At 40.6% G+C, this 23,840-nt stretch overlaps 1 protein-coding gene across 11 annotated transcripts in view; it reads left to right on the top strand.

Moving 5' to 3' along the window:
* LOC143421385 (uncharacterized) overlaps nucleotides 1-23,840 on the top strand; it is a 111,145-nt gene that overhangs the window by 45,378 nt on the left and 41,927 nt on the right. For 3 of the 11 annotated variants that reach the window (XR_013101021.1, XR_013101019.1, XR_013101020.1), the window contains one exon: nucleotides 12,907-13,013. Coding sequence is in view for 6 of the 11 variants with exons in the window: in XM_076890492.1 (XP_076746607.1) it covers nucleotides 11,969-12,040; nucleotides 12,907-13,013; nucleotides 16,986-17,071 (265 nt within the window). In the remaining 5 variants the exon portion in view is untranslated. Of the gene's footprint in view, nucleotides 1-11,968; nucleotides 12,041-12,906; nucleotides 13,014-16,985; nucleotides 17,080-18,418; nucleotides 18,666-23,840 lie in introns of those variants that run through there. The other 8 variants (XM_076890492.1, XM_076890491.1, XR_013101023.1 and 5 more) reach the window with 6 other exon arrangements.

Genomic DNA, 23,840 nt, shown 5'->3' with positions numbered 1-23,840 from the left:
ACCACAAGATGATTATGAGCTCAAACATTACTTTAGTTATGGGTCAATAGCTTAGGATTTTAATCTATTGGCCCCAAAACTGCACCATCATCATCCTCATCACCATGAAGGGTTTCAGAGCTTTGGCACAGATGTCTTTGGGTAATCTTTTGGGTGCAGACAAATATGCAGAGAGCATTTACTGTACAGCGATACAAAGATGTGAGAAACTTTCACTGATTAGCATACTAACTGTCACTGAGTCATGTGCAAGTCAACACAAATTGTGAGTGTGAAACTAACATGGACTTCGAGTTATTATCCACTAATGCAATGCTTATCATGCTCTTCTCCCAGCTCCCATCTGTAGCCAGTTTGCTTTAAACTGTTTGCAGTAATAATAAGAAGGGTGCCTATAACCGTTATTTAAAACCATAAAACCAACCATAGTAAATATATAGCCAAGGAAGTCCAAACACAAAACAAATTCGTCAAATAAAGTTCATTAAAAAATGCAAGTCAATAAATATGAGTTTTAAGAGGTGGTTAAAAGCTGAAGCAGATGTAGCAGATGTGCTTATGAATGTAATGGAGCTCATGAGGTTACAGATATTTCATGTGGGTGTGGAAGAGCTCCATAAAAAAGCATGATTGTGCATGAGTTTATTTGACAAAATATTATCACATTTAGTAAAATAGCCATGGCTAGCCATTTTACTGCAAGAGCACATCAGGTTTTGTATAAAATTATACAAAATGCTTATTTATGTCAAAAACTGAACTGAGAGAACTGAGAGCCTTTCTTTTTGTAGGCATACATATTTACAGCATGCCATTATAACATATTATATTTTATACTGTATGAACCAGTTGTATAGTTGTTCATGCCATGGAAATACTTTGTTTTCTACCAATTTGTATAGTAGTCTGATACCTTTGAGAGGATGAAAAGAGGATGTGAAAGCAAAGGAAAATGACACGAGTAAAGTAAAAGGGGGAAAAAAGAGAATAAAAAACGGCAGGATGATAGCTGTATTTTATCTTTTATGTGACGCTTTTTACCCTCAAAAGAATAAGGTTACTGTCGGATTATGGGCTTGATGGTTTAATATTACAGATGCCTAATTCTTAGACCATATGCTGTAATCGTAGCAGTAATTTAAGCAGCATGAACAGTTTTTTGTTTTTGGGGAGAGAGTAAAAATTGAGTCACCTTAAAATGCAAGCTTCAGCTGAATACCATGTTTATCTTGTTCCAACTGAACTTCAAAGTCTTTTTGTTACTCAGTTCAAATGTAAACTACTTTCACAACTCTGTCTTTAAATCCATCAGCATATGAAGGTTCTCAATAAACAATAAGTGCTGTCACAGTAGATAGCAACATTAAGATATTAAGATTTGACCTGGTCTAGCCTGTAGCTTCCATTTCTGACCCCCTTTTTGACTCCACCACCTGTTACAAAGGGTATAATCTCCATCTCATCTACTCATTTAATCTCATTTTGCTCCATTTCGTTTAAATACTGTTCGGGAGGATACTTTACATATTGAAATTAGGAAGGATGTATGATGAATGTTTAAGAAGGGTTGACTTATCCTCCGATCCTGTCAGACCTTGACCGCTTCAGTGTATTTGTCATATTACTAAAGTTAAACATGCGTGCAGATGTTGACCCTGACTGCTGTAGATCACTTTATTCTTTTCATAGGGGTAAAGTTGTTTACTCTATTGAACCTCCCATAAACTTCCTTAAAAGTACAGTATGATATTTATAACATTTATACAAAGGAGCTGTCTGTCCTTGACCTTTTAAATCTCGTTCTGGATATTGAAAAACTGTAAAGTACTTTTTGTCACGCTTGTGTCGAGCTCTATGTTAAAACAGCTGCTTTGGTAAGTGTCAAGCTAATGTCAAAAAATAACTTGACCCTTAATATCTTGAGCAACAGAGAGATCTACAGTTAGAAAATTAAAAACGCCCAGGTATGATTGATGTGGGACAGGAGTGAAGGTCTAGACCTCAAAGTATCTTTGCCTCAGTCGCCAGCGAGGAGAGAGTGATTCTTTGCATGACGATTAAACTTTGAAGTGTAAGGCCAGATCACCTTTTCTTCCAGTGATTTATCTCCCTGTTCCCTTGACTATGTCTGGGGGCTTCTGACACATGGGCGTGATTTATTGCTTCTGATTCATTTAAGTTCTTGAATAAACATTGTGGAAAATTTCATTAATATCTTCAAAGGTTTAACAAAAATGATACCTGTGATGAAGGGAAGTTCTGCGGCACTTAGTGTATAAATATTCCCGACAGGCCAAGGGTAAACGCACTTATCAGATTAGAGGAAATGGCTTTATGGTTTAATAAGAGGAAAGTTGCAGGCCTCGGTTGCAATAATATGGATGACATGTTTGGATATCGTTATTATTTACCTATGATGATTTTGACTCTAGTCTTTTCTTTCTTCTGATGGGTACTTCTGTTGTCTGTGACATCGTTTTAATTTATTTATTTTACAAATAAGTCCCATTGAGATCAAAATCTCTTTTCCGAGAGAACTGTACAAAATTTGTCGCTGCCGTGTGAGGGCGGACACTCAAGTTTATGAATGCAACAACTCGAGAATGATGCGACGTAGGTTTTTCAAGTTCATACCATAGGTGCAGCTGCTAAAATTTCAGATGATTAAAATCTGTTCAATTCATTTTTATTTATACAGCGCCAAATCACAACATCAGTCGCCTCAAGGTGCTTTATATTGTCAGGTAGACCCTACGATACAGAGAAAAACCACAACAATCATATGACCCCTTATGAGCAAGCACTTTGGTGACAGTGGGAAGGAAAAACTTTTTAACAGGAAGAAACTCCGGCAGAACCACCTCAACCTAAAGGCCAAGGTCAGAGGTAAAGTTTTCTGAAAATCATGTGTATGCAATAACTCAAGGAGGAAGTCGCCTAGAATGTGTCATAGTATAGGTGCAGCTCCTAAACTCTCAGGAGAGTTTGAATCCCAGTGACTTTGACCTTAAGGTCAGAGATCAGCTTTTCTGAAAAACACCTAGGATTTTCACATTTCTAAAATAGGTGTATCTGCTAGAGTGAGCTGTAGCAGTCGTGGCCACCAGTAATTTTCCTGTAATATACTGTAAAATTGGGCATTTTAACATGGGGGTCTGTAAGGATTGAGGCTCTTTTGCAGCCTCAGTGGACGAGCTCCACTGGCTGAAGCCGGGCAGCACAGGAATGCAGTGTAACCCACTGCCGCATGAAGGGTGGTGCACATCCCAACAGTGAACCAGTTTTGCACATTGATAATATTAATAATTGCAAACTGTTAACAACAAGGGCAGCAAAAACTCATGTTGTGGGCTAATCCTTTACATCAAAAAGTTCAGTCACCAACAGATTTTTCTTCTTTAAATACATTTAAAGACATTTGTTGTTCTGAAATGTCACAAAGCTATGAAATAATGGAAAGCACCCAAGCCTAGCCTTGTGTGACTTTTTTAACGCCCTTATACTCAGCTCCACTGTCGCTCTAAGAAGCATCAGCTGAATAACCCCTTAAAACTGCAACATAATCATAGCCTCAAACCCAGATGAAGCATTTTTTCCACTAGCCCTCCACTTGACAAAAACTGTTTATATTCAGTCCGCTAAATACATTTCAGCTGTGACTTTGCTTGAGACAAAGCATCACATTAGTGTGGTGGAGATTTTAATTAACGCTAAAAACAAAAGGCATTTGCTGCTGCTCATTTTGACAGTCCAGATATAAGAAGTGAAGCCTGTGTCCATATGAAGTAGCTCACGTCGGCCTGTAATAGTGCTCAGGGATACTTGTCGGACGGCGTGCGGCTGGTGGATGCTCAGTGTGGAAAACAGCAGCCATTAATTCCATCATTAACATTCCTTCGTACAGCACTGCTAGCACAGAAGGCTTCTTTAATTAAATCAGCGAGGAGTGCTGCAACAGTCGCCATAAGGCATTTATTTGTCTATACAGTGTGCCTACGGACGCATCCGTCCAGGCAGGTAGTCATGCGGTTGTGGGGCATATTTTCACATTAAGCTCAAGGAAGGAACAGCTCCTCCTCATCACAATGAATCTGAGCACGGCTGCTTGTTTTCTGTGTGACTCTTTGTGAGTGGGTAACAACAGCGTGTTTTTACACAGCTAAGCTGCTACGCTGACTCGGACTCAAAAATGCATTATTTAAATGTGTTTTGTATATTATGATTTCACATTGCAAATGTAGCAGTTAATTATTGTAATAATAATTTTATTTAAGTCAGTTTCCTAAAGCCCTTACAATGCGCTTTAAGTGATGCAGCAAGTAATAGAATACAGTATGCCAACATAGTGCGATTGTATAAATCCATCAATCACAGAAGAGAACAATGTGAAAATTAATTAAAAAGTAAAATAACTGCAAGATTATCAAGAAATTGAAAAACGTGTATTTTATGATCAGAAGTTAATTTAAAAGGCTAATTATTGCAATAAATTATATTTGGAAAACTTCTATGTGTTTAGAAAAAACATACATAATAATGTTCACATTACTTTAACCACATATCTGATTTAAAACACTTGACAATGTGAAAAACTGAAAGTAGGGGCAGTGACTTAAATACATCTCAGATAAAAGCTAGAGAAAAGCTCTGTTATGTGTTTAATCACATGCATAAAGAGCCTGTTTGGATCTTTTCACCCACTCGTTGTTGCTCATGTTTGCCTGTGCATGCTTGCAGACACGCATGCCTGCACACATGCCATTGCATCTGTGTTTATAATATGTGCATGTATGGCGTGACAGAGTGGCAAGATCACGGAAGGATTTCCCCAGCGTCCCAGGTGCCAGAGTGTGTGCTCGGTGAAGGGTGAGGACCATCTGCCGGGGCTGGGTGAAATCAGTGCAACATGCAGGTGCTGAGGTATTTATCCAAGCACGCAAGGTAAAAAAAAAAAAGAAAGAAAAAAAAAAAGCAGGGGTCAGGACCCACAGAGAGTGGGGTGTCTGGCCTAGAAATTCAGACCTCATGGTCAAGTGCAGCATGCATAATTTAAAGGTCTGTCACACTTTTTTTGGTTAGACCACAAAAGGCTAATTGCTTCTGAAAACTGGTTATCTTGCTGCTTTGTGATGGTAAAAACTCAGTGAACTGATGACCGGTTGTTTAATACATTATGTTTTTGCTGTTCTGATGAGTTTAACTGCTGAAAAAAACTCAAGTATAAGATGTGAATATAGTAAAATACTGTATAACTAAGTGAAATTTGAGAAATGATGATGCAGCTGTTAAACACGATCTTTGTAAGCGTTACCTTTAAAGTAATAATACTGGATTTGTGCCCCAATCCCAATTAAATCCCCATTGGGTATTATTTGTAGCAAATCAGTGTGTGCAGTAAATACTGAAGTGCATGGGTGTACGGTTATTTGGCCATCCAGTGGACCCTCTATTGGATTAAGTAAAGGGTGTTGGATGGATTGTTTGTGATTGACATTGTCTGCACATTTAAAGATATGAAGGCGTTCAATGTGCTGAAATATTGTTCCCCTTCTTATGCACAGCTATGCTGTTTGTCCAGTCTGTTGTTCATTGTGACATCAAAATGCTTCTGCAGCTCAGCTACTCCTACCTCATCACGTACGATGTTTATTGGCTGATTGAAGGATAGATTTGACATGTAATCACAAACTTTTAAGTAGCTATCACGTACAGATATTGTAGAAAACACGAGTCTTGAAATTGTTGGCACAGAACATTTAGGTTGGTTATAGGGTTGCATCTTTCAGAATCAAGGAGTATCTAAGGTCCATTTTAAATGCCACAATGTGTGCAGGCGGTTGTACTTAAATAATTGCAAGGCTTCTGCTGATCATGTACTCACTAAAATATGAGCAGCGTAAAATAGATGTCATGTAGAGAATGTTAAAGACAGTGGATTGCTGATGTCTGAAACCAGTAAGTGTTATGTACAGAAACCAGTGAATCCGCTGCTGCCCCAGATCTGGGAAAACTGTTCATGAGCTGTGGGAACCTGGCTGAAGGAATTTGTTCCATTAATACCTCTTTTCCAGCAAAGCGGTGCCAGTCTGGAGCTAGTTCTGTCTTTTGAAAATAAGCTCACATTTTAAGACATCTGAATATGGTTCTGGCAAAAGTTGAGGTCATTTCCATGGCATGAAAATTTATTACTGACAGAGTCCCAGGATCCCATCCCAAATCAGTGGTGAATTTCTTTTGGTAGCCCCTCAGTTAGCCACTGACATCAGTGGTTCCAGCTATTTTGTCATGTCATGCTTGTGTCAGCTTTTTGCTTTCAGTCGTTGGCAAAGAAATTAAATGATTTTAGATTGGGCACCTGCACCATGTCCATGGGAGAACTCAGACCTGTGAAGCCTGGCTCACACGAGACAAGTTCGTCCAAAGGTGTTAACTGGATTGAGAGCGGGGCTGTGTAGTTTTTTCCACTTTAAAATAGGACAACAGTGAGCAAACTGTTGTCCTGTCTGAACAAAGCTAGATGAAGCTTTGTTCAGACAGGACAACAGTTTGCTCACACTTTTATAATTTTACTTATAAGACATTTAGATTTTGACCAAATTCATGGAAAAACCAACAAGGTTGAAGACAACTGTGGGAATTTGTCAACACAACTGTCTTTCTCCTTTTCTGTTACTTTTCCAAAAGCCTGTTCCTTCCTTGGTTCCTTATTCATGTTTGTTTGTTTTTCCTCTGCTAATTTATCTATTAATATTAGCTAAAAGTTAAAACTATAAATCCTGCCACCAAGTCCAGAACATTCATCAAATATGAAGTTGCAGTATACATGTCTAGCCCAATACAGAGCAACCCTGCACCAATGCTATGCCATCAATACATATAACACATGCTCATAGCATAAACCAATTAATTCTGCTTCCATTATTTATGATGTGCCTCTGTCGTTGAGGACACTGAGATGTTGAAATACACACAGCTTAGAGCCCTCCAGCCTGCCATACATAATTCTTTCTGATGAATTGTTGTACAGATGTTTGCATGTTCTGTCTGCAGACTGCAGTACACACGCTCAACAAAACCCATCCTTTCACTGTAATCCTGCACGCAGGGAGGGCGGGTGGATAAAATTAAACAGATATGCTTATCTAAACTATTTATTAAAGAACCATATCCGAGATATAATCCTAATATGTTATCCAGAGCCGAGGGGATTTTGGACGTACGTGTATTGCAGAAATCCAGGTGTATGGAGTTGTAAGTCGGAGGATTAGTAGAAAGGTTATTGTAATTTTTTAAATAACACAAAAGCAGATTTCATTATTAAAAGGCTGAACGGACCATCTGGGAGGAGGAAAGTACTTTAGTTTCATCCACTGCGATGTCCTGTACCATACCTCCATGCACCAATTATTATTATTGTTTTTCATCAGCCCCGACCACAGGGTCAGTTTAAATGAAAAGCATTTACAAAAGTATATCTGACCATGTACCTGATTTGTAGTATGAGGACACCACAGTCTCTATGAATAGATTAACAGACTGTGTTATATCAGAATCACATTATTCACCATGTACAGTGGTTTTTGCTGTAGTACTGGGCGGCTTAACCTGTACAAAGGGTACACCGGTCTGATGCAAGCACCAACCATCAACCATCTGTTGACCTTAAATGCTACTGATAAGTAATAAAAATGCACAAGTGGAGCCTTTCTACTTATATTTAAACAAGATGACGATATCGGACAGCTCCACCCAGAAACATGTACACCAACAGTGTACATGTTGTCAGTGCCAGTGGTCACCTTACTGGGAAAAGATTGAAGTTTATGTTACACAAAAATTAATAAGACTCAAAGGATGTAAATTGTTTGGTCTCAGGATTGTCCAGTATCAATGACATTCATGATTTTTTGGCTTCTTCACCTGCATTGTAATAACATTTTTCAATGAGTGCTGAGCAGTAGCTACTGTTGCCTCAGTTGACCCAAGAATGCCCTTGGTTTGGACCTGGAGTCCACATCCTGCCTATCTGGCCCCTCTTAGAAAATATATTCTTAATTTCTTAATCTTAATTTGGATGAAGATGACTGTGGCGGGGCGTGGCTTGCGGATGCCGTGCAGGTGCGTCCGCCTCCTCTGCACGGCACCGCAGGCCACGCCCCTCCACAATGACATGCATTAAAAACCCAAATCTAGTTTTTGCTGCAGATTTAATTTGGAATTTGTGGTGCTTGTGGATATGCATGCATGCATATGTTTAAGGAGGCACATACACACTTTCCTAAATTAAAAAAGAAACAAAGCAAAAACTTGCTTGCATTTGAAGCATGTAGAGCATTTGTCTGAATGTCATAGATGCTATTGCGTAGGCCTGTCGATGCCTGTCGACAAAAGACAATGAATGATTCAACCTTTATTTTTTTGAGTTTCTCCATTTCCTTTATAGATATAAACAAACGAGAAAAATTAATACAATTTCAACATGACATTCAAGTAAACAGCCATTTAGGACCATTCATTGCCTCAACAGTAAGAACAAAAACGACGCTGAAAAAATAAAGAGCAAATAAAAGAATCTAACAGTATAATTTGCAGTTAAACGGAGGAGGGCACATGTAACCCAAAACACAGTACAAAGCAGGGAAAACAAAAGTGAGGAGGAGAAAGTGCTGACAGACTCGCTGTGTGTGCGCTGCTGTGCTCATATTCGTCAGACTCCCTCAGCAGACTCGTGTGACACCAGCCACCTCGTTTTTGAACCACGCTTGCAGCTTTCTGTGACAGGTACGCCAGCCAGCATCACCGTATCCAACCACAACAGCCGCGACTCACGGCCCGCAGGTTCATCCGTTCTGACGGATATTTTCTGTTTGTTGCCCGAGGGATTACAGGCCCAATGAAACAAAGGCACAAACATAATGTTTTGTGTTGGAGCTGCTTCTATCTCGTGTCTGCTTCACAGACAATGCAGTTGAAAGTATTTTTTCCCCGTCTGTTTTTTGCTGTGTTGTTTTCGTGTAGATCTTGTTCAAAGTGATATTTCACCACCAGACTGGACATTATCTGCTCACAGGTTTGTGGATAAGCTGAATTTGGAAAACATTTTTAAGCTTGTGGGTGACTCCTGCTCATCCATCTGCTTTATTTTAGCAGTTTTTCATCACTCTCCCGCGAGATGAAATGAGCAAGATTTTTTGAGTTTTGGGGGTTTTTTTGGAATCTTTTTGTTAATCTTTTTATTTTCTTTTGCTAAACAGAATAATGCATGCATATATACCTAGACATATAAATACATTTGGAAAAAAAAAGTGTAATTGCAGTGTTGCAGAAAATTTGCTATTGGGAACAAAGTCTCGTTAGGGCCACCTCAGGGGTCATTATGCTGCTCAAGGACATCCAGTCAGGACTCATTGCCTGCAGAGCCAATCAGGCCTGTGACCTTCTGCTTACAGGACACACTCTTTAACAGTCGGGCCCAACCTGCCACCTCACAACATGGTCAGATCCCCCAGACTGCTCATTTCACCACGGCAGCACAGACTGCTGGTATTTACAGCTGATGAGCACGCTCAGTGGGGGCCTGTACGTTGATCTATGTGGAGAGTCACAGTCATGCTTTAGCAGGGGTAAATTCAGAGGCATCGCACAGTCGGGGTTCTCACAGCTTCAGTATTGTTTAGAGAAAAGGGGACGTTGGTGCAGAAGGTCAGCGACTCCATACACAACACAATTAGAGGAAGACACTGTGGCGTGACTGACTGCATATCTGTAAGAGATTTTCAGTAAAGGGCCTAGTGATTATGGGTGAAAGAGGTGCATGTCATGTAGTAGCAGAAAATGTTAACTAGATTTACTGAAGTACCAGAGAGGAACAATTATTCTCTGGTTCTGTCCTATGACAGATGCACAGTCTCTGGAACAATAGACTTCTTATATAAGATAAACATAGGCTAAACCTAATCAAGATGTTTTGGTGCCTCAACCTAACCGAAGAGGTAGCAGAAATGCTAAAAATATAGATTTGCCACCATCAAGATCAACATCAGTTACAGCTTTATTAGTGCCCATGTATCTGATGTTGATAGGTGCACTGTGGAGTATTAACAAGCCAGTATTGACTTTTGGTTTAGTATTCAGCTTCTAACCATCTTGTCAAAATGATCATATTTTCTTTAGCATTAAAAAAATGATTTTTTTTTTTTAAACAGTTTCCAAAAACAAGTGTTTTCGTAATAAATAAATCAATCAATCAAAGGATACTAAGGTGTGCACTTCTTGGTGTAAAATTAAATTAAACTTTGCAGAAGAATAGCAAACACCACATTGCTAGCACATTTCCAGTCAGATGAGACAGAGATAAATTTGTTTGCCTCAGATGGAGTCCAGCATGTTTGCCGTGAACCTGGCCAGGACTACCACAGAGAAGGCATAGTCCTGGAGGTAGGAGTGTGAGGATATGGGGCTGCTTGAGTGCTAAAGGTGTTGGGGAGATGGTATTTTTATAGATGGGACCATAATTGCCTGTGGATACCAAAGCTGACAAGACACCCAGTCTCCAAGCCTGAAGAAAATATTTCTGCATAATTACAGTCAAGAGCATACTGCCAATATCAGTGACCTCACATGTCATCTGATATAAAGACCTTAGTTGCATGTCAAAGAAACAGGTAGAACAAGGAAACCCAGTTTGGACTGGTTTGTGAGGTCATCAAAAACAAAATCAATGTTTCTCACAGATTTAGATTGTTTGTGGTGGAGATATGTGCACATGCATATACTCTGCAAAACAGGGGAAGGAGCTAATTTCAGGTGCATCAATCACAAATACTATTCGTTGTTGGACTATTCTTTGAAGATTTTCCCTCACCTCAAATAAATGCACCTCAAATAAATTTGCATAGTTGTGGCAGACTTGTGAGGCTAGCTGGAGGTGTTTGCTATGGACCTCATTCTCATAGTTTTGCAAATAAGGCTTACAAAGCAGTGACACCTGAACCAGTTCTTCTGCTGCTGTAGACTTAGAGGAGGCCTAACAATCCCAGGTCTGCAGAGCAGCAAGGCCGTTGTGAGGCACAGTCCAAGGCAGCGGAGTGGAAGTCCAGCCGGCTAACTGATGAGATATTCTCTGAAAACGCAGGTGAATGAATTTGAAAACCATCACAATATAAACCTAGCTTGCAAGCCAGAGACCTGAGATAGGAAGCATTGAGGCTAGCTGCTCGGTAGCAACTGAACTTTCAAAATAAGAGAGCGGGAATCTAGCTCAGATGTTGATCAAAAACAGATATGTAATGTTTCTCCTAAATGGATTAAAAATCATCAGTAAAAAGGTAAAACCAGTCTCCAGATTTGATTGGCTTGCTCTTAATACATTGAGGACAATAAAGATGATCTAGTTTTAAACTATTTGACATTTTCAGGATGTTGCGCGCTGGGCACACTCAGAAACGATGGTTTCACCCTCAATAAACATGAAGCAGTAATTTTGAATAAAATGTAACTGAAGTATAAAGTAATGAAAGGTTTATTTATTCAGATAATTAGTCATTAAGGAGAATGTACTTGTGAACTGTGAATGTACAGCAGTCAAATTTGATTTGACCAGATTCCCTTAAATGCAATATTTTACATTGTATTTATGTAACAGAACGACATGAAACATTTACATGTAATTAAACAAGTTAAAGTCATTATTTTAAGCTGATTTGTTTGTTTGTGTATTCTCACATATGTTTCATACTCCATGTGTCATGGTGTCGGCCAACGCCTCTGGAGTTCCAGAGTGTCGAAGAGTTTCACTTGGCAACATTCAGCTCAACTTCAAACTCAAGAAAATATCAGAAAGATAGAGATCTTTTATGTTGCTGGGAAAACAGAATTAATTATCACCATAACAAATGTCTGCTGTCTTCATCTGTGGGTGTATGTGTTTATAAGTGTGCTCGTGTACTTGTGCTTCTGTCCAACGAAGATCGAATTTCAGACATTTGGTGAGAGGACAGCTTTACAAAGTGAGAATATTTTGGATCATCCCCAAGTCTTTGTGAGTCCAAAATGTATAACTTTTTCATTTGCGCCTATCTTTAAGGTTGGTTATACTGAAACGACTAAACGGTGTGTATTTAACGTGGCTGCAGATGCTCTCTGAGAAATGTTGATCAGGTTTGTCAGGTTGCACCTGTCGTGCTGACACTGCCAGTGCTCTCTCAATTCATTTTGTCACTAAATAACATGTAGGATATGAAGATCATTTGGAGATATTTTTATTCCTTAAGCATTTTTGAGCACCCATCTTTTTTGCAGTATACTTTAAGTCTAGTTTTTAAGTACAAACCTAAAATTAAAAGAAAAAAAGTGCAGTTACATCAGCGCCTCTACTGCTGTGTCTATCCTGTATTAACTGTTCATTTTTACTGAAAAATGAATGTTTAAATGCTTAAGCTTACACAAAGGGAGCCTATATCTCCAGGAGTTCATTACCAGATACTCAGAGTTCAGCACATGGAAAGAATCATCTAAAATCCTTTTGGCCGGTTGAGCAGTGGGCTGTTCAAAATGTCTTGGGGAGTGACTTCATCCTTCCTGCCACTTTCACACAGTAACCTCTGTTAGCCTTATGAGGATAAGTAAGAATGTGTGTCATATAATGTTGCAGAGGTTATTTTTGGGGTGTTTCAATACTTCCCTACACAATACAAAAGCAGAACAGGTGATGTGGCTAACACTTTTTGTTCTCACTACTAGCATCAGTCATCCCCAAATTAAATGAATGAAATAAAGAAGGTTAACTGCTGACTGGTCTGTGACTTTAAGCGTAAAGAATGATCAAACTTGCACATCTTTAAAAGTTTGACTAATATAATTTTTTGTGTGTGTCCCTCTTTGGGCTCTCTTCCTCGCTCTTCACAGATCACTAGCAGTCCTCAGCAGCCCCGGCCCCCGTCCCGATGATGTAATTATTTCCCAGCGGCACCTGGGAGCAACGGCCGCCATTCGGAGGCATCGCTCACAGCCAAGTATGCAGATGTTTCTAATTGCTTTCCATTACCAAGAATAACAGCTGTTTATATCTATCAGCAAATAATTCACAAGAGTTCCAGACTGTTAGGATAACATATCCCACCTGGTCACCATCACCGGTTGTCAACAGCCGAGTGCAATGCTTGCCAGGCCTCTTGTTTACTGAATCCCCCGATAAGCTCAGGCTTAGAGTCACCTTCAGCCATCTTGCTTTGCACCTCTCAGGGTTTCCTATTGTATCTTACAATTCAATCTTTACCGTTCATGACAGCGCGGCTGGTATTGTTCTCACCTTGTAACTCTGTCTGTATGTGTTTATGTGTGTGGTCCTGGTGACATGTACTCTAGCAGCAACTACCACAAAGCCAGTTTAAAGAACTTAAGCACCATGATATGCATATTTCTGACATGTAAATGAAGGTCAGGCATCATTCCAAGAGCACCGATTAAAGTTCTCCAGAAGGAGGGCCAATAGCCCAAAAGCTGCCTCTACTGTAATACTAGCGCGGTCCCCAGACCACCTAAGGGGGGTTGACCCCTGCTGCAACAATAGAATCAAAGACAACATTGTCATTTCTTATAGACAGTATTTAGTTCATTTTGATCAATTTTTTTTAATTGACCTAACAAAGTACCTTTTTAAGATTCTATTTTGGTGTTTTTATCAATGTTACTGATTACATCAGAAATGTTAAATACATAAACAAATGTAAATGTAACAACTATAATTCAAACACTTAACACACGGTTAATTGTTTGAATTGAGAAATTCAAAGCAAATTCTTGATAATAACCAGTGTTGGTCAAGTTACTTGAAAAAAGTAATCAGTAACTAATTACTGATTACTTCCCCAAAAAAGTAATCCCGTTACTTTACTGATTACCGTATTTTCACGACCATAAGGCGCACTTAAAAGTCTTAGATTTTCTTCAAAAAGTGCGGCGCGCCCTATAGCGCGGTGCGCCCTATGTGTTGTAAGGAGGACGTAGTAGAGAACACCATGAGAACGTTAAAGGGTGAAGTGTGGGCGTTGATCGTATATACCGGGACAATCGCACATACCTGTATAAAAGAACAGGTATGTGCATTATGCAGGACATCGTTGTTTTAACAACCCTGAAAATGGCAAAGAGACACGCTTACGAAGCACAGTTTAAACTGAAGGCCATCAGCTACGCGGAGGAACATGGAAATCGAGCAGCGGCGAGAGAATTTAAGATTAACGAATCGATGGTTCGCAAATGGAGGAAGCTGGAAAACAAGCTCCGGCAGGTCAAGAAAACGCAGCTGAGTTTCCGCGGACATAAGGCGAGGTGGCTCGAGTTGGAGGAAAGACTCCAGCGGTGGATCATCGAGCAAAGCGCGAGCGAGAGAAGCGTTTCAACGGTCACCATTCGGCTAAAAGCAGTTTCACTAGCTGAAGAGATGAACATTGAACATTTCCAAGGAGGTCCGTCTTGGTGCTTTCGTTTTATGAAACGGTGCCATTTTTCCATCCGGACCAGGACTACGGTAGCGCAGCAACTTCCAGCGGATTATAAGGAAAAGCTGGCCATCTTCCGCTCCTACTGCAGCAAACACATCGGCGACAAAACCATCCAGCCCAGCCACATCACAAACATGGACGAGGTGCCGCTCACTTTTGACATCCCGGTGAGTCACACTGTGGAGAAGAAGGGGACCAGCACGGTAGTGATACGCACAACGGGGTATGAAAAGTCTTCTTTCACTGTTGTGCTTGGCTGCCATGCTAATGGACAGAAACTGCCGCCTATGGTGATTTTTAAGCGAAAGACTTTGCCTAAAGAGAAGTTTCCAGCAGAAATCATCATTAAGGCAAATGAAAAGGGCTGGATGGATGAGGAAATGATGAAAGAGTGGCTGAGGGAGGTGTATGTAAGGAGACCAGGTGGTTTTTTCCACGCATCACCATCGCTGTTGATCTGTGACTCTATGCGTGCCCATCTCACAGCCGATGTGAAAAAACTTGTGAAGCAAATGAACTGTGAGCTTGCTGTCATTCAGGAGGCCTGACAAAGGAACTCCAACCGCTGGACATCGGTGTGAACCGCCCGTTCAAAGTAAGGCTGCGAGCGGCCTGGGAGCGATGGATGACCGGTGGAAACCACAGTTTCACTAAGAGTGGAAGGCAGCGCCGGGCGAGTTACGCCACAATTTGCCAATGGATTGTAGATGCTTGGGCTAACATGTCTGCTGGCACTGTTGTTCGAGCTTTCGCAAAAGCCGGCATCATTTCCGAGGAGCCGCACGGCACGGAAAGTGACTCTGACGGTGAAGACAGTGAACCTGGCATGTTTGATGGAGATTTAGCGCAGCTGTTCAATTCAGACACAGAGGATGAGGACTTCGATGGGTTTGATTGATGATAAAAATGTGAGTACCAAACTTTGTTTTGCTCCTGCTTTATTTTTAAATACGCACACTTGTATGCTTGTGTGTTGTTGATGATGACGATTACCGGCAATAGAAATGTGAGTAAGGTACCGAATTCAGGTTTGCTCCCGCTTTATTTTTAAATACGCATACGGTACTTGTATGCGCCCTATGGTCCAGTGCGCCTTATGTGTGTGTTAAATACAGTAAGGGCACACATAACTGAGACTGCGCCTTTTAGCACAGTGCGCCTTATGGTCGTGAAAATACGGTACTTATTTTCAAAAGTAATTAATTACTTAGTTACTTAGTTACTTTTTAAAAACACGATTTACAACCTGAATAGGTGATAAAGCGATAGATCTTTCAGCCCAATTCTACTTTTTCTGCATAATCCATCATACAAAATGTAATCAAATGGAAAAGTCTCTTTTTAAAACTTGTTTTATTCGTTTTAATCTTTTAACTTTATGCATCAAGCAAAAATTGAATTATATGCAACATTCTCTGACTGGAAGAAATTTGTTTAATATTTAAACCTATTTTCTGCACATTCCAGCACATAATTTTTTTGTGTGTGTGTTTACACTCAGTCTTTCAAATAGATGCAAGTAAAACACAGCAGAAAATAAATAAAGTCACAGACTAGCGGTCCTTTTGCTCTATTTTCACCTGTAAAGCAGGAGTAGGGTAGGCGGAGGTTTACCCTGGTGCAGGTGTGCCGCAGCGGTCAGTGGAAGAATCCACGAGTTTCTCTGTGAGTTTCCCATTATGTCGTAGCGCACTCGGTGCTTGCTTGGAAGTTTAGGGGTTTTTTTCGCTGTAAAAAAACGTTTTCTTCCCATGCACAACGCTAATGGACACTAATGTTTTTGTCACTTTTTATGGAATCAAACTCAAAGTAAGGTCCGTACTTCCACGCTTTAAACGCTGCACGCTCATACTCTCTCCCGCACTCGATATATGATCCACTGTTGATCTGCACACAGCTGTTGTCACGAACGTCGCACTTGCTTACGTCACTGTCATGAGACATTTGCACAAAAAAATCACGGTTTTAGTAACGCAGTAACGCAGCGTTCCTACGGGAAAGTAACGGTAATCTAATTACCGTTTTTGCGATAGTAATCCCTTACTTTACTCGTTACTTGAAAAAAGTAATCGGATTACCCATCCCATCTCTGATAATAACACATCAATTTAGTAAATGAAAGTATAAACAGAGCGCTCACTACCACAGACCTCTTAAAATTCACCACACAGTTGCCAACAACAGAACAAGGAACACGTTTACAAAAACCCATGAAACAAACGATTCTTTTCTATTATTTTTATTTTGACTTATATGCTCTTGGCATTTGATGTGCAAATATGCTGTTGCACATTTTTTATGTTCTTTGAAGAAAGGGGTGGTCCCAGAACTCATTGTGCTCGTGACCTTTATGATTCGATCTCAGTTATTATCACTCCAAAGAGGGAAGGGGACTATAATTTCTTCTCATCATATTGCACACTTTAATCACGCTCAGTTAATTTGAGGTCGTGGGCATTACACATTAACTGTATGTTACAGGCAAGTGGCAAAGTTCAGGGCTGAAAAATGAAGCCACTGTGCAAGTCCCAAAAACTGCAGTTCCTCCAATGAACACACGAGGCTGACTCAAAAGGCGAGTAACTCCCCCTAATGTTTTTTTTCATGTTAAAATGTCCACATTCACAGTTGTTACAGCCCAACATGTTCCCATCTTCATAACAGCTGGAGAGCAGGTGATTTTATATGTAGGTGTAATGATACAGGTATACCTCACAGATATTATGCTTTTGTGTGTGTGTGGTACAGCCCATGCAAGATTTTGTGATTAATTTGGGGTGATTCAGATTCTTGTTTTTTTACTTAACAATGATTAGCAGACTATGTTCACTTTTTAATAACAATCCACAATGTATATTCAGGAATAACCATCGTGTGCTGACACACCTTTGAGGACCCAGTTTTGTAGATACTTAGAAATGTGATTGCATAAGGCCTCAGCTTAAAGATGTGCTTTCTGAGTATTTCTCTTTGGAGGGAGCCAGTCAGCAGCTGGTTCCACGTCTTTGCCTGAGTTGTTGTGCTGCCAGAGTGAGCAGACTCGCTGTGACTACGGAGCTGTTTTATTTCTAAAGTGATGACTTAGTCGCATGGTGCTTTAAATATTATTGGCTTTGCAGAACCTCTACCATTTCTCTTCATGGGGCATCGACCTTAATTTAGTCTATCAGTGAAATCAGGGAAGCTCATCGCCATCTCTCCCTTTTACCTCCACGCTGCCTCTCTTTATGCTTCAGACTGTCAAGTAGCCTTCAGCATCCACCTGTGAGTTTAACATGTCTGCCATAATCACGCCCTAGTTTGAAATACATAGAATTTTTATATTTGGGGTTCCTTTCAGAATGGAAAGAAAATGGAACAACAGCACTGAAAGCAGTGGCAGTGTCCTGATATACCTTTGGTCTCGTGATGGATTGCCGACTTGCCCAGGGTGTACCCCGTCTCTCGCCCTATGTATAGGTAGCTCCTTTAATACTTGCCCATTGCTGTATTTTTACATAAACAAGTGTAAAAGCCCCCCAAATCTAAAAGAGCTAAACATATTTATAGCAGGATGTCACAGATGTTTACATTAAAAACAACATGCTGACTAGAATAGAACACCAGAAATGAAGTCTGCCTTTCAAGCAACAGTCCTGTTGTCCCTCATTTACGGTGTAAAGGCCCAACCCAGTATTGTGTGTGTGCACTGTCTGACATGCTGGCTGTTGGGAATGAGCCATCTGACGGGGAGTGACTGCCAACAAGAGCAGAATGTCATTATGAGTGGAGGCTGCTGCGGGCCTGCCACCATCATAGGGAATTCATCACCACAAGTGATGATGATAATGGACTTTGCTGCAAATGACTTTGGATGAGCAGTGTTTTTGGCAAGCGGCACGGGATCTGACTGGAATTTTTTCTCCGTACCTCAGAAACAGAAGAGAAGGCTACTGGAATTCCAGCTGGGATACGGAGAGGCCGGCAGTAGAAGCGCTGACACTGTAAACATTTAGTAACATTTTGGTTAACTGCAATTTGGTGCAATAAATGAATGTATTAATTGGTTACAAACTACTTTCTTGACCTTAGCCACATGTGTCAGTCATTTTTAACCATTTCCTATGTTTCCTAACGACGTTTCCAGCAACATGGCAAACACTGCTTTGTAACATTTTAATAAATCGAGCTCCATAATTGGCCTTTTCCATCACATTTGCTACACAGAGAGCCCAGGGATTCAAAAATAATTGTCCAACTTTGCCAGAGTGCTCAGAGCAAAACTCATCAAGTGGTAAATTCTAACCGCCTAGCATCGCCTCCACAGGAGAACATAGCTGTGGGGAGGTGAAAAACTGTGACGACTCCATTATGATCTACAGGAAAAGGAAATCTAACGAGGCTGTGGCTCATTATAAAAAGTGACAAACAACAGTTAGTTGGGATCACGGAGGTTTTATCGCAATTCTTTTAGTCAGTCCCTTTCAGTGAGTATGAAATGCCTCATTAAAGCAGCACACTTGAAAGCTTGCACGAATCGATGTGAGATCAAAATGCAGGTTGCCGTCATGAGAGGGGACATTTCATGTGCAAATTAAATATAAGGTGAAACAGCTCGGCGATAGACTGTTAAACACATAATTAGCAGATTCAGCCCCTTTTTTTTCATAAATGCAACATTCTGTTCATGCATATTCAAATATGCGCCCTGCGCTGCCATTTTAATTGGTTAAAGAGTTTCAACTGACAACAGAGAGGAGAGTGTGGCGGGTCTTTTCGGCGACACTCTGGACTCGCCTGAAAGAGCCGTCAGTCTGTCTGTCATGCAAAACATCTTTCGGGGTTTGTTTACCAGGCATGCAGTGGAGTGAGTACTCTCTGGCTGCTAATGTGACAGTTGCACTCTGGCTTTCAGTTCAGTGGACATGTTGTTTTGGAGAGAAAGCAGGAGGATGGTACCCAACTTATCTGATTACCGATGATGTACATCACACATCCCCGACCGACTTTGCAGCGAGTCAGCCAGGCGAGAAGGAAAGGATGTTGGATATCTGTAAACAAGGCTTGACTGACGTGGTGGCAGATGATTTGTGAGGCTCAGCTGAAGAACTGTGCCACATGCATGCCACTGAACTGAAGGAGATCAGAGCAACACGGACCAAATTGGCAGTGCTTTGTCACCTTTGTGTGCAGCTTTGTGACACACTTTTGTCTGTTTTTTTTAAATATATCACAATGATAGAAAAACTCTGATACATACATTTACAATTTATGCAAAACAGAAAATTACATAACAATACACACATTTAGAGATTAATGTGAAAAGATGACATTGTTAAATGGACGATGAGTTAAGGAATGATGGATAGATACACAAAGCCTTTGTGGTCAAATCTTAGTCATGTTAGCCCAAAACCATGTTCCACCCTGAAGTTTTAGGCTTTCCTCTACTGTGTGAATTTAGCCAAAAGAAAAACAAACTTCAGCAATATTAGGTAAAATAATTTGTGAGAGTTTAAAGATGTCTGTTTTATAAAGTTTCTCCCCTTCAAATATTTCATTTGAAGTTTTTTGCAAAATTGAATAACTGGGTAATATCATCAGCTTAAGGCTCAGTATGTTCCTCACTAGACCATTAATTGTCCATCAGCTCATGTGTGTAAACTCAAACTCCTCCCTTTATATGATAGCCCTTCCATTCATGCATCCATCCATCTTCTACCATTTATCCGGGCGTAGGTCACAGTATTCTAAGCAGAGATGCTAAGACCTCCTCGGCCATCTCCTCCAGCTCTGCCAGGGAGAAGTAGGGGCATTCACAAGCCAGCTGAGAGCTTGAATCTTTCCAGCATGTCTGCCAAGGCTTGTTCTCCCAGTAGGACAGGCCCAAAGCACCTTACCTGGGAAGCATCCAGGAGACATCCTGGTCAGATCCCCAAAACATCTCATCTGGCTCCTTTTGATGTAGAGATGCAGCTGTACACTGAGCGCCTCCTCGGGCTCCTCACTCTTTGTAAAGGAGAGATGCTGATATTGAAGTGTGCACCTGCAGGAAGAAGTCCTTCCTGCTAAGCAATATTGAGAACTGAAAGCTGGCCAATGAGTCAGCCTCCACAGATGAAAGACATCAAAGCCCCGGGCTAGCTGGTTAGCAACGAGGTAACTTTCGGAATGAAAGCAAGGAGGTTGCCCACCAGTATATTAATTGTGCATGAAACTAAAGAGATCAAAAATAGCAGTCATACATATTTATATTGACTACCTAAATAAAATCTGTGTGTAGGATCAGAGCTTTGTGCACTGCTGTCTCAATTTAACTGGAAAATTGAATTATACTTTTGCACTCGTATAGTAGAGGAGGCACATCATTATCTAAAATATTATTGTATGTGGAAGAATTAAGAATTAAATTGGCCTAATCCAAAATGGCCAAAAAAGGGACCAAAACCCCAAAGAGCACCAAAAGAGCACTCTCCATGTAATCCTGACTCTTTAACATATAAACATTTCTAGTCTAGAGTGGAAAGGCAACAGTCCCCTCTCTCTATCATCATGAAAAGCTGAAAATCTCAAATTAAAGCAAAGCAAAACTGATCTTAGTGGCACATCTATACATCAGCTACACTTACTGCATTAAAAGCAGTTGTTAGGTGCTTTCTTTCCCTTTTACGTTCTCTCTGATTGTCCCACATACATCCTGTTGCCCTGTGTAACACACGAACAGTATGTTAGAACCTAAATATGCCTGGGTTTATTGGCAGATGTTTTTTCATGTTACAGAGTACAAAGTCATTTCTCTACACCTCTCCTATTGTTATCATTTCATCCATGGGTAACTCGTGATTCATCGTGTACTCTTATTTTTCTCATGGCTAAATAATGCCACAGGGACTGTGCTAACTGTAACCACCCGTAATCTCAATTTGCAATGCATATGTTTCAAAAAGAGCCTCACATTCAGTATACAAACCCCCCCCATGAGCACTGAGGCAGCAACTGTGTATCACAGGTCCATTAATATGCATAGCTTTGCTAAAAGCGCCAAAGTGACCTACATGACAAGGTTCAGTATACACTCCAACTGTGTGCTACACTTGTGGGACTTAGCTGCGTGTGCTACCTTAATTAGTGTCGTCTTGCCACGGATGGCTTTTTTCTGGAGAGGCTGTTGAACTTATCCGCACACTTGTAAGCCCAGGTCGGCGTAGGTCACCTAGGTCACTCCGAATACCTGGTCCTCGACAGCTTGGGCACCTCTCCAGTGCCAACAAAATGGTTGCCATTAGCCTGTAGAGGATGACCGCTAACATCCCCATTAGATGCACTTTAAACTCCTGCAGTGTGTCCCAGCCATCCAACAATGACACTCTAGCTCTTCCTGGTAATCCCAGAGGCCCTTCACTGACAGGATGTATCAATTAACAGATTTGTTTGCTTTCCTCTCCCCCGGTCTCATTTGCATAGCAGCCGACTAACGTACCGCTCGAGTTCAAGAGCACTGTTGACATAGTGTTTTTCGTTTTTTTCCTCTTTCTCTACAGCAGGCATCAGAAGGGCCAGAAATGAAAAATTACCATACATATTACAACTCGGCTGCTCTGTTGATCCAAAAGTATCCAACAGAAATGGTTTGCAGCACAGGAAGTTACAAGATGTTAGCAACCGCTCCAGGGCGAAGCATTGTTGACACTCATTCCTGTTCAGTCTTTGTCAAAGGGGAACTTAGCATTTCCAATGCTAAAGGACAGCTGTTGCTGGCAGGCCTCTTTCTCACTGTTTAAGGCGGTAATCTGTCAGGGCGGTATCATAGCCAGTGTGCTCTACCCCTAGGTGGAAGCAGACAAATGTGGCTCGGGGCTCCATGCATAGCAATGAGGCCAGACAGATGTAAAAATCCACTGTGGTTTTACAGCCTCGGTGCTCTGTGTCTGTTTGCCTGGATCCTCAGCTTCAACCTCTTTGAACACATCCTATCCCATGATGCAACAGTGTTACAAGGGAACATTTATGCTGTTTGAGTGGAGGCCTTCAGCGTGATCCAGAGAGACGGCAAACAACACACATTTAAAGTGTTTTTGTTGTTTTACAGATTCTCATTTAAGCAAGGATATTTTTCGAGACTCGTACTTTTACAGGTTTCTAAACATTTCTGTTACTTTTGTATGCATTTTTCTCTTTCACATAGTCACTTGGATACATTGTTCTGCAATGAAAATGAGGGTATTCATAAACTGAACGCAAATGTAATTCATATCCATTTGCTTGTAAGTGAATAAAAATGACTCATGGGATGGATGGTGAGACAGAGAGCATTTACACACATTGTCAAATTAAAGATAAAACCACAAGCCTTGGGTGCAACATGGTGATCCAGCAGTTTTGCGGGGTCATATTTCTTGCATAGTTTCGGCAATCACTTTGCTGTGGCCTTCAGTCCAAAACCAGAATTATCAAGGTGCTTTTTCTTTAAATTTCCCACCCATTTGGATATTAAGCACTAATTTACCATCAATCCACCATGCAAAAATACCCAGGGTCTATGCTCTCTTCTTTTGTGACTGATCAGCCACTCCTACACAAGTTCATTTCATTGTTGTCATGTTTTTGTGTGAATTCTGCAGGTTTGGGGGAAAGCAAAAGTAAAAACTATAGTGTGATATTAACTGAAAGCTAACTGTAATTATAATACATGGGAAAATAACCTAAATGTCACCTTGATTGGAATCACCCTCAGTCACCATCTACCAGCACAACCCTACCGCATATCTAGATGTGATCATTTAGGCTTTTTAAAAAGACTGCAGCCTTCAATGTCCACACACATGCAGAGAAACATATACACACACTGACAATCCCAAAGATAATTATCTGCACCACTTGCATACTGTTCTCATGATTAGGTGTCAAAGTTCAGTAGCAGATAATGACTGTCACCACACATCATTACCTGCCTGTACAATTTGTGCTTAGTTGGGAATCGGCACACTCGGGCCTAACATATTTAGAAATGTCAATCACATTGAACTAGCAGGGAAGCGGGAACCAAATGTAAACACAGGGAGTATTTTTTGACACCTCACATAAGGGCGCAAGGCAAATTAGTCAGGAAATGACGCCGTAAATATGGAGTCTATCCCACTGCTTAATTTAGCTAAATATGCTAAGGTCTTCTTAATTATAACCACAGCAATTTCCATCACGGCTGCTGCTAGTTTAACTGCAGCATCTTGCAAATCACTAAATTGCAAACTTTTCTTTTTCCAAACAAGCCTGCAACTATGTTGATGTCTATAATTAACATATTTTTTCTAATCTGACAGAAATTCCTGGACAACAACCAGAAGCCCTTGTAGCTGC

Source organism: Maylandia zebra, linkage group LG12 (assembly GCF_041146795.1).
Source record: "Maylandia zebra isolate NMK-2024a linkage group LG12, Mzebra_GT3a, whole genome shotgun sequence".
Taxonomy (NCBI): domain Eukaryota; kingdom Metazoa; phylum Chordata; class Actinopteri; order Cichliformes; family Cichlidae; genus Maylandia; species Maylandia zebra.
This window is presented reverse-complemented; position numbering and strand designations above follow the sequence as displayed.